At 40.1% G+C, this 14165-nt stretch overlaps 2 protein-coding genes across 3 annotated transcripts; both read right to left on the reverse strand.

The window, feature by feature from the left end:
• Positions 1–1334: 1334 nt before the first annotated feature.
• setd6 (SET domain containing 6, protein lysine methyltransferase) lies at positions 1335–5266 on the reverse strand. 2 transcript variants are annotated; one of them, XM_041939073.1, is made up of 9 exons: positions 5192–5266; positions 4242–4322; positions 3889–4033; positions 3664–3805; positions 3320–3514; positions 3042–3189; positions 2584–2764; positions 1875–2014; positions 1335–1783 (listed from the first exon to the last, which is right to left on the reverse strand). In XM_041939073.1, exons 1-9 carry the CDS (start codon positions 5219–5221, stop codon positions 1433–1435), a joined length of 1413 nt encoding a protein of 470 aa, XP_041795007.1. In that variant the 5' UTR covers positions 5222–5266; the 3' UTR covers positions 1335–1432. The 2 variants fall into 2 exon arrangements, with proteins under 2 accessions (XP_041795007.1, XP_041795008.1); XM_041939074.1 differs by lacking the exon at positions 5192–5266 and adding an exon at positions 5091–5157.
• Positions 5267–8845: 3579 nt separating this feature from the next.
• On the reverse strand, positions 8846–12503 carry etfbkmt (electron transfer flavoprotein subunit beta lysine methyltransferase). The gene is made up of 3 exons (XM_041939638.1): positions 11813–12503; positions 11591–11721; positions 8846–9979 (listed from the first exon to the last, which is right to left on the reverse strand). Exons 1-3 carry the CDS (start codon positions 12115–12117, stop codon positions 9630–9632), a joined length of 786 nt encoding a protein of 261 aa, XP_041795572.1. The 5' UTR covers positions 12118–12503; the 3' UTR covers positions 8846–9629.
• Positions 12504–14165: the final 1662 nt, after the last annotated feature.

Consider the following 14165-nt stretch of genomic DNA (forward strand, 5'->3'; position numbering starts at 1 on the left):
ATAGCTTTTCAATCATTCTTTTTGTTGATATTATTTATGTATTATATTTATTTGTATATTATTTTCAGGTCTCCATTCAGGATTTGTCATATCTAGTGATATGAAGTGCAATCAGCTTTGAGAATTCCTGCATAAACACTGATAAATATCTTGGTGGCTGATGACCACTGATTATTCTGCTTTGACCCCAAGAGCAAGATTCAAATGATGTAAATCCCCCAGATCAATGTCATTACATATAAGCTCAGGATCCATTAACAGCACCTCTTCAAGAGACAGAAGATCAGGAATCATCCCCATTATCCCGCTTAGAACACGGCTTACTACTTAAGCATTCAATAATGTGACACAAAATAGTGATTAAAACATATTGACAAATGAGTCTACTCTCGTCTGTCACCGCTCTCACTGCCCAGCGGCTCTGAAAGTAAACACGTACGTTGCATAGCAACCGTTTCTCACTGTGTGTGCAGGCACTTTTTCTGTTAACCCATAAAAAAGTCACAAAAGAACCAAACTTCATGAATGTTTTTTGTGACAGAGTATCTGTTCTAATCATTCTATCAGAGTTGTAGAAATAACTGGAAACTCAAGAGAGCCATGACATTATGTTCTTTACAAGTGTATGCAAACTTTTGACCACAACTGTACCTCTTTACAGTAATTTAGTAATTTATCCCAGACCTGAGAGAGACGTAGCCGTATACAGAGGTCGATTTACCGCTAATATCTCATACTGATGGATAAAAGTCCTGCAGCAGCTGATTTCTACTTTCAGCGTCACACATTAAAAAATCTGTCTCCAGTTTTGTCTCCACTCAGCAGTCTATAAGCAGGTTGATCGCTCATGCTGTGTTTTTCTTGGTGTTTTTTTTTTTTTTTTCATGTCTGTCTGCTTCAATCTGGTCAATCTGTGTCCTCAAGTCTCTTGTGCCTTAATATTGCTTCTCCTGTCATGTCATTATCTTTTAACTCTGAGAGCTCCTCTTTTGACAAGCACAGCACCTGAAGATACTTCTCCAGCCACATGTGAAGTCCTCTCCAAACAAATTAAAAGTAATGTCTGCAAAATGCTCCATATTTTGCCACTCAGATCAGCTGGCGATTTGTTATTGAGCTCGGTACATTAACAGATTGCCCCTGTAGCCAATGACTGTTAGGAATTCTGAGCAGGCGGTCGTCTATCGAGAAACAAACACCGGTGAATTTTGACGATTAAACAATCAGAATCAAGTATTTAAGAGTGCCGTGTTCTAACTAAGGGATAATGCAAAACATCTTTTAAATCACCACGGACAATGTGCATTGTTAACAGGAGTCCAAAACAAGCAGTGTTCAAGATTTTAGAAAAAACATTTATTGACAGTGCATCATGAGAGAGATGTTTGTGAGACAAACTCTCCAGTGGCCCCACTCACTGCTGGAGCTGAAGTCACGACTTAGTGAGCTCCATCAGTGTGTACAGGATGCTCTTCTGCCCGAAGCGTACTTGTAGTGCATTCTGCTGTCTGCTGTTCAGTTCTGCAAGCGCTGCCTTGTCCTCGATCAGCACGTGGTCACTGTCCACACGCTCTCCTTCTATCTCCCCCTCCTCATCCCCAACTCCATAGCACCTCACAGTCAAACGGGCTGCTTCGTGAATTAGCCTTTTCCATGAAGCCTTTAATCCAGGGAGACCCTCATTACAGAAAGCAAGGAAAATCTTCTCATCTTCCTCTTCGTCTTCCTCCCATCCTTCATTATCTTTGAACTCTGAGAGCTCCTCTTTTGACATGCACAGCACCTGAAGATACACAAAGCAAGAGTTTCTTTTCCAGTGACAACCATTTCTTAAATATTCACCTTTGGAAATGGGGTTGTATGTCCTCCCTCACCTTGAGCACAGTGTGCAGCTCTGTGTCTGTCAGGCAGCCTTGTTTGCCAAAGACAATAGCTGCTTCTTTCTCTTCCATCATCTGACGCAGTGTCTCCCACTGCTCCTCCACCAGCTGCCGGTCTAAATCAGACTGAATATCTGGGAAGCGAAGAAGATGGAGGGATGAGGAGGAAGGGTGAAGGGGAAACACTCCCCTGTAAACCTACAGTACACAAATCTACACAGCTGTCAAACAACTAATGGTGACACCATTGACTAGATGTATCGATCTGTGATCAAAGTGGTGCTTTTCTGGAGCGTTGGCATCTGTCAGCACACTGCTGGTGTGTGTGATCGGCCAAAGGAAAATGATAGGGGCAGGGGTTTTGAAGTGCTGACGGTCACATTTCCTGGAGATGCGAATTACTTGCTCCCATAGGAAATGAATACTGGCAAAATTTGCTTCCCTTAGTCAAACAGGGCTACAGTTAGCCTGCTTTGGACAAGGTCACGTGACTGTAGCTCAGTCAAGCAGCAACATTTGATTCAAGTAACAGCATCTGTAAACAAAGGGACTCAGTTCAGACTGCATGTCATCCTGCCCTTAATCATATGAAGGTATCATGACATAAAAAGTTAGTCATATCTCCTCTCCTGTACTTCCACTGTGTGTGTATATATTTATGTAAAGTATCTCATTTCTTCCTTCACCACTGGTCGACAATCACCTTGTGTGGCGGCTTTGTAGAAGTTGGTGATGGGGATGTCAGCAGTGTCATTGCTGTTGCTTTGATACGACTCTGTGAAGCCATACATATGCAGCAGCTGCCAGTTGGCCATCTGCCCATAGGTGTTAAACACCTCCTCGCCTTTATGAATGGGGCGCACACAAACCATCTTCAAACTGTCCTGAGAAAAGTGGGGAGTCGAGGGAATGAGAGAGGAACAGAACAAGAAGCATTAAAACAATAAAAGGTGTGGACAAAATGGAATATTCTACAAAGTTCAGCCTGATTTAACCGGCCAATTAATTCACAGCTCAGGTCTTAGTGTGATACTCTATTTAACAAAAACTTCTTTACCTTTTAGTGATATGTTTTCACAGATGAGAAGCTGTTCTGGCAAACTAAACCACAAACTATCAAATCTAAAGTGAATAATATTAGACGTGGATGTGCTCCCTTACTGGTGAAAACTCAAGATTAGCATTGTGATTGGACACATGGTTAAGCATGTCAGCCATGGGAACCATCATCGGTGGGTTGGGGGCCTTCTCCTCCTCCTCCTCGTCCTCCTCCTCCTCATTGTCCTGCTCTTCTTGTGGCTCCTGGAAGCTAAAGACAGGAGGAGGAACAGGTGGAGGGGACAACAGAGATCACTGGTGAATTTAGTAGAACAACACAGCAAATATCCAGACAAAGTACTTTATGTGCACGTGTGTGTTTTGTATCATGCTTTACTAACCTGTTTGCCATGACAAAGGCCACCAGCTGTGTGTACAGCTCCAGTGTGTGTGTGTCAGGGTTCCAGAGGTTGGGATGTTTAGTGATAAAGGGAAGGACCACATCTGTGTATTCCCTCTGGATGTTTACCAAGTCTGTGTTCACGGCCTCAGAAATGCCTGTACCCTTCAACAGTGTGTCTCTCTCCTCTTTAGACCTGAATGGATGATCTGTAAATTACTGTAAAGAAAGCTAGAAATTCACACTTCAGAAAAAAGTAAAGGAAAAAGCTGTATTACCAACCACAGTAACAGACAAGTGATCTCTAGGGTGAGGTTTAGAAACAAAGATAGAACGGTTTCTTACCAGAACATGGGCTGGTCCAGTGTTTTGAAGTCGGTCCACAGAGAGAAGTATGGTTTCCAATGGGACTCTGAGGATGTATACTCATATAGCAGAGCCAGCAGCAGAGGAACCCAGCCAGACGAGCTCTCCAGAGATGACCTCTCTGTGAGGGAGAAATTCACACAGAGAGGCTACAAACAGGCACTTTCAATCTCAGGAAAATGTCTTTGTAATCAGAATTGTGACCTTTCTCCAGCAGGGCAGAGATCTTGGTTGTTCCCTGGTGGAGAAGAGCTGATCTGGGGATGGTGAATAAAATCTCCCCCTCCTCTATGCTGTCCTTCGCCAGCATCCCATACTCTGCCACTGTTCCCTCTTTACTCACACACACCTACAGAGAGAGACATCCATCGTGAAATGGTAGGCCAATATGGTTAGGGAAACTGGGATCACTTCAGCAAAATAAAGGAAGTGTACGTTCTTCAAAAACTTCCAAAAAAAAAAAAAAAAAAATAAAGCCCCAGCAGAGACTGATTAATTCAACAACCTCTGGGGTAAAATACTAGCAGCTGTCCAAGGGACTTGAGTGCATAATATACCTTACTGCTGAGTACCAAGCAGACTCTGTCACACCACTGTAGAAAGTTCTGCACGGGACTGAGCTCTGAACCATCAGCCACCTGTCAGCACATGGATAAAACAAAAAATGAAGAATATGATCAGGACTGGTGCACATTATTCTTTATTTCACACTCTACAACCACAGTTTAACACTTTTAAAATTACAAGAGAGACCACCTCTCTTCTATTACTGGTAACACAGTAGACGCCCTGTTTGAAAGCCTGTGTAGTCCAATAAACTGAAACTGGGGTAACTGTTTGGGTTATATGCTGGTAATTTTATTTAATTCTTTTTTTTAAATTTAATTTTATTCACTTTACTTGGAAATTATTCTCTGCATTTCACTCATCACTGTAAACACACACATGCAACATGCAGTGAACACACAGGAGCAGTGGGCTGCCGCTTGTTTTCAAGTTTGAATATTGTTATTAGTGTAGTAAAGAACATAGATGATGTTAAAGTTAAAAAAAAGCCTTCAGTGGCCTTTTCTCAGGACACATACAGCACTAGGAATGATAACTGGCTGGACTAAATGTAGCATTCCTCAGTCTACTCCGTATTTATATTTGGTATTACTCTCAAGAAAACCAACCAAGTATCGATTCAATTCGTACTAAAACAACAATGTTGGTCCTATTAGGCAACTACAGTGATGTAACTGTGCTTCAAGTGAACAAGCAGCTAATTTGAGGCAAGACAACGAATGGCACCAACAGCTGGAACACAAAATAGGTGCGTTCATAACTGGCTAGCTAACTTTAAAACACATAACGCTGTCTAACTTACAGAGACACAACATAATGCACCGGTCGCAGCTACTCACACATCACTAACAGTGCAGCTTGTGTATACACAAACACACATACACAATCAGTTCCAGCGCTTTCATATTTTTTTTTTGGTTAAAACAGATTAAATGGCAACCTTGCGTCGTTTCGCTTCCGTCGCCATCATACTTCTTCTTCTTCTTCTTCTTCTTCTTCTTCTTCTTCTTCTTCTTCTTCTCCTTTTTCTTCTTCTTCTTCGAGGTTTTACGGCAGCTGGCATCCATAATGTTGCACTACTGCCACCTTCAGGTTTTATTCTCCATCTTTATCCATTTTAAGGAGACATCCAATTAGCACCCTTCCAGAGCCGTCTCTCCAGTCCAGTCCTAAGAAAACGAAGTGTCAATTTCTTCCCTTGGACATTGTCCCCACAGTCTAATATTTTTCGCTCGATTTTTTGTAACTGTGTTATCATTTCTTGTCTGTCATGTACAAATTCCCTGAATGATATAAGAATATGCTCAACCGTCTCAACCTCCTGACCCGTTGGATGTTTTCCAGTAATGGCAAGCGTACTGTTAAGGTTGCTGTGGCCGATTCTCAGTCTGCTTAATATTACTTGCTCTTTCCTCTTATGTCCTCTACTTCCTCATATACCCACACTGTTTTAGACTGAATGTAAATGTCCCTTTTATTTCATTATCAAAATGCTGTTGCTACTGTTGAGTCATATTTCTCCACACTATGCCTTTCCCCTCTTAATTTTGATAATTTAATATTGACTCCAACCATTTCTTTTTTGACTGCTTCTTTTGCCAGTTTGTCTGCTCCCTCGTTTTCCAGAACACCTGAATGTGCTGGGACCAACATGAATGTCACATTCCTTGTCTAACTATTCTTGATATAGCACTTTACTTTAGCACAATTTCATATAGCAGATCCTGATGACTTCTGGCTGTGCCTGACTTGATGCTTGTAAGGGCTGATGCAGAATCACCACATATTAACATATTACTGCAATGAACCTGTTCACTTCATTCTTATGCTATCAGAATAGCATACAGTTCAAGAGTATATACATCCAAACAGCCTGATGTTCTTTTGTTAAAACCCACTTGCCACAGCAACTGCAGACCCTCCAAATAGGTCTAACTGGCCACAGTACAGTTGCGCCAAACTCCTTATACTCCCATATCTTTAGCTATCTGAGCTCCTGTCCAGCCCAAACTTTCTGTATGTGTTCTGTCCTTCCCCCAACACATCTGCAGCACCCTTTCGGTGGGATGGCTATCTCCATGCCCCCATAACTGATCCAATAGTTGGCCAGCATAGCCACAAAGCCACAAAGACATAGCCACAAAGACATCTCACCTGCTTCAACTGCAGAGTGCACACACTGGTGAAGTTCTAAGCCCAAGCTTGCATGGTATCCAAGTCTGCTAGCACATATTTTGCTGCTGATCCATACACAATACTTGCATAATCGAATCTTGATCTTACTAATGGTACATACATGTGTTTTAGTGATGTAAAGTCAGCTCCCCATTCCAATCCTGATACACTCCCAAAAACCTTTCTTATTTACTTGTGCTTCCCTTAGTTCATCTTCTAAACACACTACTGGATCCATGGTATTCCTTCTCTTCCTAAATATGCTTTGACATGTAGTCATCATTCTGCTGCTTTCTAAAACATACATTCGCATCGCCACTTTTAAGTTCAACAACAGGTCTTCATTGTTATGCTTCTCGTTTAGAGTGTGAAAGGTCCTGATTTGAAATCCTGGACAAGCTGTCTTTTGACCTCTGGGGGGTCACTGAATGTGCACATGCAGGACCTTTCAGGAGAAACATGCCTACACTCCCATTGTATTTATATTTTAAACTACTATAAAATGAAGTTAAGAGGTGTTAGCTTTGTTAATTACATTTACTTGTATTTAGTTTGGAAATGTATGAATAAGTCAACATTTTAAGCAAACCTTGATGATCTCCTCTCTCTGCCAGTTTACCAAACACCTGCAAAGCACTGTCATTATGCCTAATCAAAAAGCCTTAAAGTTCATGACTGAAGTGTTCAATCAGTTATTAGCAACTTTATCCAATCCTAGTGTGGGAGAAGAAACCACTAAGTTGTTGACTGATCTTGCCACTATAACTGCATCACAGTGATTCATGTCCGGAGAACTCAGTTTGATTAGATGAGATGCGGGACACCAAGATGCTACATCACATCATACTCTCCAACTAATCCAGAATATTGCGGCACGTGTTCGGACAAAAACCAGGAAAAGAGACCATAGTTCTTCGATATTAGCCGCTGCATTGGCTCCCTGTAAAACCCAGAATAGAATTTAAGTTATCAAGCTTCTCTCCTGTGGAACCATCTTCCAGCTATTGTCCGGGAGGCAGACACCCTCTCTACATATAAGAGTAGGCTTAAAACTTTCCTCTTTGATAAAACTTACACTTAGGGTTGGCTCAGGCTTGTCTTGGACCAGCCCCTAGCTATGCTGCCATAGGATTAGGCTGCTGAGGTACTTCCAATGACACCCAAACCTCTGTTCTTCTCTCCCTCTCCATCTGTATGTATTCCTGTCCTACCAAGGCATGTTACTGACTTAGCTTCTTCCCCGGAGTCTTTGTGCACTCTCTCACTGCATGCCGGGAGTCTGTGTGTGTTCAGTCTTTCAACTCTCCACCTTGTTCTCCATGAGTAGGTAAGAGGAGTTTTATTTCATTCTTTAGTGGATTAGTGCTGTGCTTGGTGTGAATTAAGTTGTTTGGCTGAGTTATGGCGTCCCTCCCTGGTGAGGGTTTGCCTTCCCTGGCTGCACCTCAGTACTCGCTGGAGCAGGTTCTTCTGGCTGTAGGAGAACATATCGGACATGAGAACATCACAAACAGCTCTCAGATGAGTAAGGCCGTCGTAGCTTTTCTCTGAGAGGAGTGTTTAGTTCACATGTTGGACTGCTTTTTTCCACCCATGTAACATTGTAAAAATCAGGCACTTCCTGTCTCAAAATGATGCAGAAAAACTAGTCCACACATTTGTTACTTCCAGCTGGATTATTGCAGTTCCTTACTATCAGGCTGTCCCAATTCGTTGCTGAATACTCTCTCCAGCTAATCCAGAATGCTGCGGCACGTGTTCTGACAAAAACGAGGAAAAGAGATCATATTTCTCCGATATTAGCCGCTCTGCACTGGCTGCCTGTAAAATCCAGAATAGAATTTAAAATCCTTCTCCTTACCTACAAAGCATTAAATGGTCAGGCACCATCTTATCTTCTTACAGCAGAACATTGCGATCCCAAAATAATATATCCTTTATATATTTTAGTTCTTTAACTCTTACTTGTTCCTATCTAACTTTGTTCTTTTTCGTTTTTTACTGAACATAAACACTTTTAAAATGTATAATTAGGCCTATTTGTGTCACACTTATACACTGTAAGAACTAGAACAATGCTATGTTGGCTTTTTAATGACATATTGCTTGTGAGATTTATAGAAAATGCATGGAGACCTAAGACAGAACATCCCTCGAAACATGCGTCAGTTAAATGTTTTGACTGTTCCCTTATTGAATTTGTGTAACTGTACGTCATGATTTCCTTTGAGCTCATGTTGGTTGTTGTGGTCTCCATCAAATATAAACAAATTGCATTTTAGAAATTTAGAAGCTTTAGATTAAACCTCAGATACAGTGACCTCTTGTGACAGTCCCATGATTTCTACATGACATACAAACCACAGCTGGACTGAGCAATGATTTTTCTTTATTTTAAAAAGCCATGAGATCTCCTCTGTCGTGACAGCTTTTTTGCTTTTGGCGAACTTTCACATGGGTGGATCTCACACCCTGTGAAGGACTGGGGGCTGTCATTTTACAAGCTTCAAACACTGATGTGATTTCTATTCTGAGCAGCAGTTTTAGTTATGAAGAAAAAATGAGGACATTTTGTATTACTGCCACAGTGGGGGAACACAAGCATAATGACTTTCAAAAAAATGCTTATTTTGGTTAAAATGACTGGTTTCTCTTAAGAATATTGCAGATTTCCCATTGTGCTGTTTGTCAATACATTACTGCTCTCTCTTGAAGGGCTTCACAGATCTCAGATCTTTTCCCACTTAGAGAAGGAGATGGTTACTAACATCTTATATAATATATTAAATGCTGCACAGCTTCTTTGTTCTGGAACAAGGGTGAAGATTTCTGTTAAAGGAACTAACAGCAGAAAGGAACATTTTTGTGAGTGTCCCACAAAAAATACCAGGTCACATGATGGAGACCCAAAGTCAACATGATATGAAAAATAAATACAGCACTTCATTATGTGATTCTTCATTTCATAATTACATGCATGCATTTAATATTAAACATTTTAGGCCCCATATTGGCTACTCATTCCTACACTTTGTTCTGTAGAGACTTTACTTTGTACATAAGTTTATGTAAAAACTGCAAGAAATAGAAAAGAAAAATAACTACAAAATATTTAAAACACCTCACATAGTCCTTTGGAGGTGAGTTCATGTGACATATTAATTACATTCAAACAGAAAAGGACACAGGATCGTCTCCGCTCCTCAGAGTTCAGGACAGTAGCACCAAACACTGCTGCTGGTCAGACCGTAGTTCTCGTCTTTGACGGACTCCGGCAGGTCAAACTGAGCCAGCTGACGCAGGAATTGTCGGATGTCATGTTCCACAAACTGGGCTCTTCCAGGGTCTCCGATCAGGACTTTAGTGCCATGGGTTTTGATGCAGTACTGCAACCAGCTGTGAAGGCTGCTGGCTAGAGCCTCATCATAGAACATGTCACCCAGGAGGATCAGGTCAAACCCCTTAGCTTGTGCACCAATCATGTTGTTTGTGAGACAAACAGGTGGCTCCAGGCCGTTCAGCTCAAAGTTCATTTGAGTTGCAACGACTGCAACTGTAACACAAACAGGCATATTTAGTAATTCACTATTCATTGCACTAAATTCACTGTGATATTACATAAAGAATAACACTTATTCTTGCTGTGAAAAACATGGTGCATAGAGGAACACAATAATCGTAAGTATCAAAACTGATCTATTGAACACACTCAACTCTTTAACAGTGGCCCTCTCAGAACTGAGAGATTCAGCAGATTGTTGGCACTGGCTTTCAACCCTCCATTCACTGCACTTTATTGACAACTTCAATAATAAATAAATAAGGGACTGCATACATGTTTTTAAGGCAGATGAAATTTGCCTCAATAATCACATTGTTCCTCAAACTTATATTACTTCCAGCATCACCGACCAATTGCTGTAATTCTGAAAGTGGATCTAGTCTGGTGCACATGAACTGATGAAGCCTGCTCGGATGAGAGGCGAAACGTCTTCCAAGACAAACTGACAAAGTCCAGTTGGGAACGATTGAGCCTGTGCAGTGATTTCCACTACAGAATTGCATCTGTTTTCAACGCAGTGCTGTCTGAGGGCCCCATGATCACGGCCCTTCAATATAAGTTTTCGGCCTTGTCCCTCGGGCACAGAGATTTTTTAAGATTCTCTGAATCTTTTAATGGCAATGTGTATTGCTGACAATAAAATCCCCAAATTCTTTGCAATGTTATGTTGAGAAACATTGTTCCAAAAGTGTTGCACTGTTTACCAGCACAGTCTATCACAGAGAGATGAACCTCTCTCCATATTTACTTCAGAACGACTCAGCCTCTCTGGGATGCTCTTTTTATACCCAATCATGTTACTAATCTGTTGTCAGTTAACCTATTAATTGATAGATTGATAGAATAGATGTTCCACCAGGTGCTGTCTTTCAGCATTTCACAACTTTTCCAGTCTTTTGTTGCCACTGCCAACTTTTTGGAAATGTGTTGCAGGCATCAAATTCCAAATGAGGACAGAATTTTCAAAAAAACTAGGGTTTCAATGTTTTGCAAATCAGCACATTCTGTCTCTATTTATGTTTTACACAGCATCCCAACTTTTTTGGAAGCAGGGTTGTAAAATAGATTCAATCAAAGAATGCTATCAAACTGATTATACAAACAGCAACATGAAAAAATGTGGAATTTTGGCAGAAATGAGTATTTGAAATTATTTAGAGTAAGAATGACTCTCACTTTATTGATTGAATCATGCTCTATCACTAGAAAAACACTACACTACATCCTACATTTATAAAACGATGATGTCACTGACATTTAGTTAAATTTCTCAGCTCTGTATCCACCATTAAAGTTTGTTTTTATTCAAGACATCAAACATGTGATTCTACATTTACACAAATGTTTTTTAGGTTTACAGTTATCACTGACAGTAGTAATCTAAAATACATTTAGCTTAATGTACAGTGCTGCTGGAAACGTTATGTAAACCAAAATTTACTAATGCACAAAAGACACTCAATTGGAGTCTTTGCACTAAGTTTTGCACATTGAAATTCTACTGTGAAAACTGAGCCAAAGCAAAAAAACTGATGAGGTACAGCATAACACTACAAAAAATGACACAGTAGATGAATAGTCAAAATAAACATAGATGCATACCAGTGTCAATGTCATTGGCAACTACATGAGCAGCACCACATAGTTTTGCAGCAATGGCTGAGGCTCCACAGCCGCTCCCCAGATCCAGAACTGTCTTATCCCGACACACGCCAGGGTTGTCCAAAAGATACCTGCAGACAGGTGGCACCAGATGAGACTTAATAGCAGTAACTCACACAAATAAAACAGCAGCAGTAGTTTATTATGAGGTTAAAATCTTACCTTGAGAGTGCCTGTCCTCCTGGCCAATATATAGCCCAGTAAGGGTCATCGAAAGGCCAGAGCTCTGGCCTTTCACGCCAAAATCTGCAGTTTTGGGTGAACAGTCTCAGTTTCACCTCTGGAGTCAGGCTCTGTTCTCCAACTATCTCTGTGTTCTCGGAAATAAATCTCCTGATATACTCCTCAGACTGACAGCTAATTGAGAATGATTGACATCTGTGTATCGTTGTGGGTTTAAATGATCTGCAAAATATTTGTACATAACGAGGGTATGTGTGGGGCGATAAAAGTCCCAACATGATCATAAAGTTATTGGAAAACTGTAGCTGCTTTGCTAGCTAGCGTTACTGCAAGACAAGTTAGCCACAGAACTGCTGTTCAGAGGTGTTTGTAATGTTTCTTGCTGCAGTTAACAATCACGCGACGACGTCGGTAAAGATTATGCCCCGTAAACATCACAATACTGTAAGACCAAGGATCACAGACGTGTTAAATTTCCATACAGTCCCAGACAATCTATGGTTGTTTCCACACGAACGCAAAATACTGACGCACAAAAGTTTCATCGATTTCCTGAAAACAAGACACACATTTCCTTTCCGCTCTAAAAGGTTCCTACACAGTAGGATATATGTTTACTATTTACCAATATTCTGAATGAATCAAAAAATGTTAAGTTTTTAAATGAGCAATAACACACGCACACTGTCGGCCGTAGTCAACGCCAACACAACAAAGCCTGTCTCTGTGACAGCGTCTGCCGTAACTCGCATTGATCCGGCTCCATTTAGAACTCTGGTTTCCCCAACGAACCAACAAGAACAACTTCCGTAACTCCCAGCCAATCACATCTCCGCTGTGTGAAATGACTGACAGGCTTTACAGCATCTAAGTAATATCACAAGTTCACAGACAAGAAACGAGGAAATATGTTTGTCCTTTCCTTTTTTTTTTCTTTATTGATAAGTGTCCACATACCACATATACATTACAATATACATACAAACACCAGTGTATATACAATATATACATTATATACAAATGTACATATATACATAAACACCATACCTGAGAAAATTAATTAAACATATTAAAGGACTTGCAAATGTCCAGAGTCTTCATTGCTCTTTTATCTTTTACGTTGTGTAAACAGGTCATATAAAACTCTACTTCCTTTATAAATTGTTGTATTTTTGGAGGTTTTTGACTCCACTTGCATTTGTGAATCTAATACTTGCCATACAGTATGAGTAAATTCAGGATGTAACTCCTTTGATGCTAGCTAGTCCTATTTTCATAAAAAAACAAACCATCATTTTTCCTCAGTCGAATGTTGGAGCCAGTCTGTACATTGTAAAACTGCTCTACCTTTGACCAAAATGTTCGACAATAGAGACATTCAAAAAAATAAATGGCAAATAGATTCCATCTCATGGTTACAGAACACACAGTTTCTCTCCACAACTCCAAATCTTACAAGAACATGATTTGTTCGGAAAATTAAATGTAATATTTTGAAGGCTACTTCCTTGATTTTATTTGTTACAAAGAATTTCTGACTGAACGTCCATACAGATTTCCATTTAATATTCTCAAATTTTGAATTCCAAATGGATTTTGACTGAGGGGTTGAGGTTTGGTGGTACAATTTCCTAATATGTTTATTTGTACATTTGTTACTTGTTAATTGTACTCCACCTAAATAGAGCTTGTGTGATCTCCTCCCCTCCCCCTTGCAGAAGTCAAAGTCAAAAGTCCTTGCATCAAATACTATTGCATATTCTTTAGGAGTGACAGGGATTTTATATTTCATTAGAAATTCTGTATAGCTGTACAGGTGTTTGATTCTATTTAATAATTGCGTGACAAACAGAATGTTGTTTCCAACCCAACCACCAAAAAACAATGTTTTATTTTTATATTTGATGTCTTTGTTGTTCCAGATTAATGATCTGTGTGGAGAGAAATTGTGCTTGTATATCATTGACCATGACATTAAGGCTTGTTTATGGAAATTAGAGAGACTGACAGGAATCTTACCCACATCAGATTTACAATGCAACAAAAACTTAATCCCACCTACCTTCCTAAATAACAGTTCTGGGATAATAAACCATAATTTATCTTTTTCTTTTATACATCATTTGAACCAATTAATCTTAAAGATTGTGTTGGATGTGCCAAAGTCCAACACATTTAAACCTCCTTCAGAGTATGAATTGCATAATACATTCTTTTTTAAATAATGTGGTTTATTTTTCCATATAAAGTCAAACAGTTTCCTGTCAATCTGTCCAATAAATTCTTGAGGAACATCCATAACCACTGCTGGATAAACTAGTCATGAAAGACC

Source organism: Chelmon rostratus, chromosome 6, assembly GCF_017976325.1.
Source record: "Chelmon rostratus isolate fCheRos1 chromosome 6, fCheRos1.pri, whole genome shotgun sequence".
Lineage (NCBI taxonomy): Eukaryota > Metazoa > Chordata > Actinopteri > Chaetodontiformes > Chaetodontidae > Chelmon > Chelmon rostratus.